Genomic DNA, 2,946 nt, shown 5'->3' with positions numbered 1-2,946 from the left:
AAGAAAAAAATAGCTTAGTATAATATACAAAAATTTCCTACCATCATCTTTATTACCAGACTCCCCCAGCATACTCAGTAAATAGAACATGCCATCTGTCAGTGCCAGCTACCAAACTTGTTATATAGCAAGAAGACATGCAAATAAGGCCTCTCTCTTCTCTTGAAAACCAGGCCAGCACTGACCCTGAACTCTGGCAAAAGCAATCAGCCCTGGATTCCTAGGTCTCTCCACTCAGTGATCAGCACTGAACATAGACCACACCATGGATTTGGGGCTAATGTGGCTATTCATTGTCGCTCTTTTAAAAGGTAATTTATGGAGAAACAGTGATACTGAGTGTGTTAGTGGACATGAGCAGAAATCACAGTGAATCTTTATGGCAGTTTACTGATAGGATTCTTTGTTTTTTGCAGGTGTGCAGTGTGAAGTGCAGCTGGTGGAGTCTGAGAGTGGCTTGATACAGCCTGGGGGATCACAGAGACTCTCCTGTGCAGCCTCTGGATTCACATTCAGCGACTACTGGATGAGCTGGATCAGACAAGCTCCTGGGAAGGGGCTGGACTGGGTTGGAGTAATTAATAAAGATAGCAGTACCATCAGGTATGCACCATCCCTGAAGGATCAATTCACCATCTCCAGAGACAATGCCAAGAACACTCTGTACCTGCAAATGAGCAGTGTGAGATCTGAGGACACTGCCACTTACTACTGTGCTAGAGACACAATGAGGGGACTTCAGTGTAAACCCAGACATAAACCTCATTGTGAGGCTGCTCAGAACATGCAGGGGGCTCACAGCACACAGAAAACAGGTTCACTCCAAAAGTTTATGCAGACAAGTTTAGATTAGGCATTCCTCTCAGGTATATGGGCTGCAATTTTTCTTGCAGTTTCTCCTAAATCCTCTCTGCATATTTGTTCTGAAGGAATCCAAAGTCCTCAAAACATTACATGTTCTCTTTGTATTATTTTAAAAAATTGAGTCACAAATCCCAAGAACAAAATGCCAATTGACAACTTTGAGAACATAAAGTACTGTACTTTAGTCACTGGAATTACATGATAAGGAAATCCATGGACATACTGAGTCTTTTCATATTCCAGACTGAGCATTGGTCAGATTCTTTGATTAGAATAGAACATAAATTTAACAAGAAACCACGAGGAAGATGGGGTGAACATTGTGATCCTTATATCATAAATCCAAGCAGGTCTAGAACCTCCCCTCTTCTTCCTGAGTGAGGACTATGCCTTTAAGGTCAGATGAGACAAGCTGTGCTTTTAGCTAATTCAGTTTATTACTCCATGGCTTTTATCTCTGTTGATCATGGAAATTTGTAGAAACTGATCCTTTGAATCAAACATCATGAGAAGTGAGATTTGTCACAACCATATCTGGTGGGAAAGGCAGGAGTCATACAGCCATCACAGCTGCTTGACAAAGATCCAGCAAAGCAGAGCTTCATGATGCCCTCTGGGCCTCCTGTGGTTTTCATCACCACCTTTTGCAAACTTGGGAAACTTTTAATATTTGTACAGTTTGGGGGTATTTGATTGATGGATGATTTCTTCTGAATCATTCATGTCTTCTCTGAGAAGTACTACTCTTAAGCTTCCCCAGGACAGTCCTGAACATACTACCCCTCCTGCTTTTGGGGGGATACCCGTATCTACTTGAAGGTCTTCCTCATGTGTTAGAGGTTGTGAAACATAAAGACATTTGTCCATATTTTTTTCTCATGAGCACAATATTTAAAACAAAGTAAACTTTAAAAGTTAACATGATTCAATTGGGTAGAGGACTAGGCCTCAGATCAGATTGCAAGTCTCTTCCTATTTAAACTCAGATAATTATGTTCCATATACAGCAACAATTTAGAGTAGCTGAAGTTACCTTAGACCTACACATAGACTTACATTGAAGAGCAAAGAATGAAGTCAAACAATGATAAAAAATTAAATGTCAGGACCTCCCTTTCTTAGAAAAGTTAACACCTACAGAGCTACTGTGTTGAGATATGACCAAGGAAAAACATAATGTTAGGAATAACATTGTATTATGGCAGAATTTGAAAAACAACTGCTGCAACATTAGCCTGAGGGCTTGTCTTGGGTACTCTTACCATTAACAGTTAATAATTCACTGACAGGGATATGGCATTATGCCCAGGTTGGCATAAAAATGATAACATTTTCAATGATGTCAAAACTTGAGGGAAAATGACTTGAAATGATAACTCTGTTATGTCATAGTTTATTAATGATGAGTAGAAGATGAGCAAAATGAAGAGAAACACATGTCACAAAAGAAATTTATATGATCTATATTTTGGAACCTCATGAATGTATCCCTGCTTACTAAATTCTGTATGAATAAACAAGTTCTCTGACTGTTACTCAGTCAAGCTGAATGATTCTCAGGCCACCATGTTCTGGCTCGCCTCTTTCCCTTACCAACTCCTTACATCCTCTGCTAAGACTGGTCCCACCAAGTATGGCTTCATAAGAGTAGGACAGCTCTCTGTCCATTTCTCCTAAAGAGGAAACTGAGAAGTATCCTGTGTCTGTTTTCTCTTGCAACTCTTGCATCAACCCAACTTCAGACCTTGCACTCATCCAGAACCTGAATCTGGCAATCTCCCTTACCTAGAAAATCAAAATCACACAATTTTCCATTGTTATCTGAATCCATCACACTATGTCTATGAGATGAAATCTCATCACTGACAGAGCAGTCTCTTTCTCTAAGAGCCAAAATAAAAAAAATCCCACCTTATTTTTTGCAGAGTTCCCCTTACTCTGCATAATAATAAGCATATCTGTCTTATTTACTTTTCTATTGCTGTGATAAAATACTATGATCACAGCATTAAAGAGAAATCATTTAATTAGGCTTATAGCCTCAGAGCCTCAGAGTGGATGAAGGCTGAATAAAGACAGGTG

At 39.6% G+C, this 2,946-nt stretch overlaps 1 gene segment (V, D, J or C); it reads left to right on the top strand.

Moving 5' to 3' along the window:
- The first annotated feature begins 237 nt into the window (after positions 1-237).
- On the top strand, positions 238-853 carry LOC114685218. The segment is given in 2 exon segments: positions 238-311; positions 417-853. Coding segments are annotated over 2 exon segments (483 nt in total).
- Positions 854-2,946: the final 2,093 nt, after the last annotated feature.

The sequence above is a fragment of the Peromyscus leucopus genome, unplaced genomic scaffold (genome assembly GCF_004664715.2).
Source record: "Peromyscus leucopus breed LL Stock unplaced genomic scaffold, UCI_PerLeu_2.1 scaffold_1075, whole genome shotgun sequence".
Classification (NCBI taxonomy): domain Eukaryota; kingdom Metazoa; phylum Chordata; class Mammalia; order Rodentia; family Cricetidae; genus Peromyscus; species Peromyscus leucopus.
The sequence above is the reverse complement of the archived record's forward strand: the minus strand, read 5'-3'. Positions and strand labels throughout refer to the sequence as shown.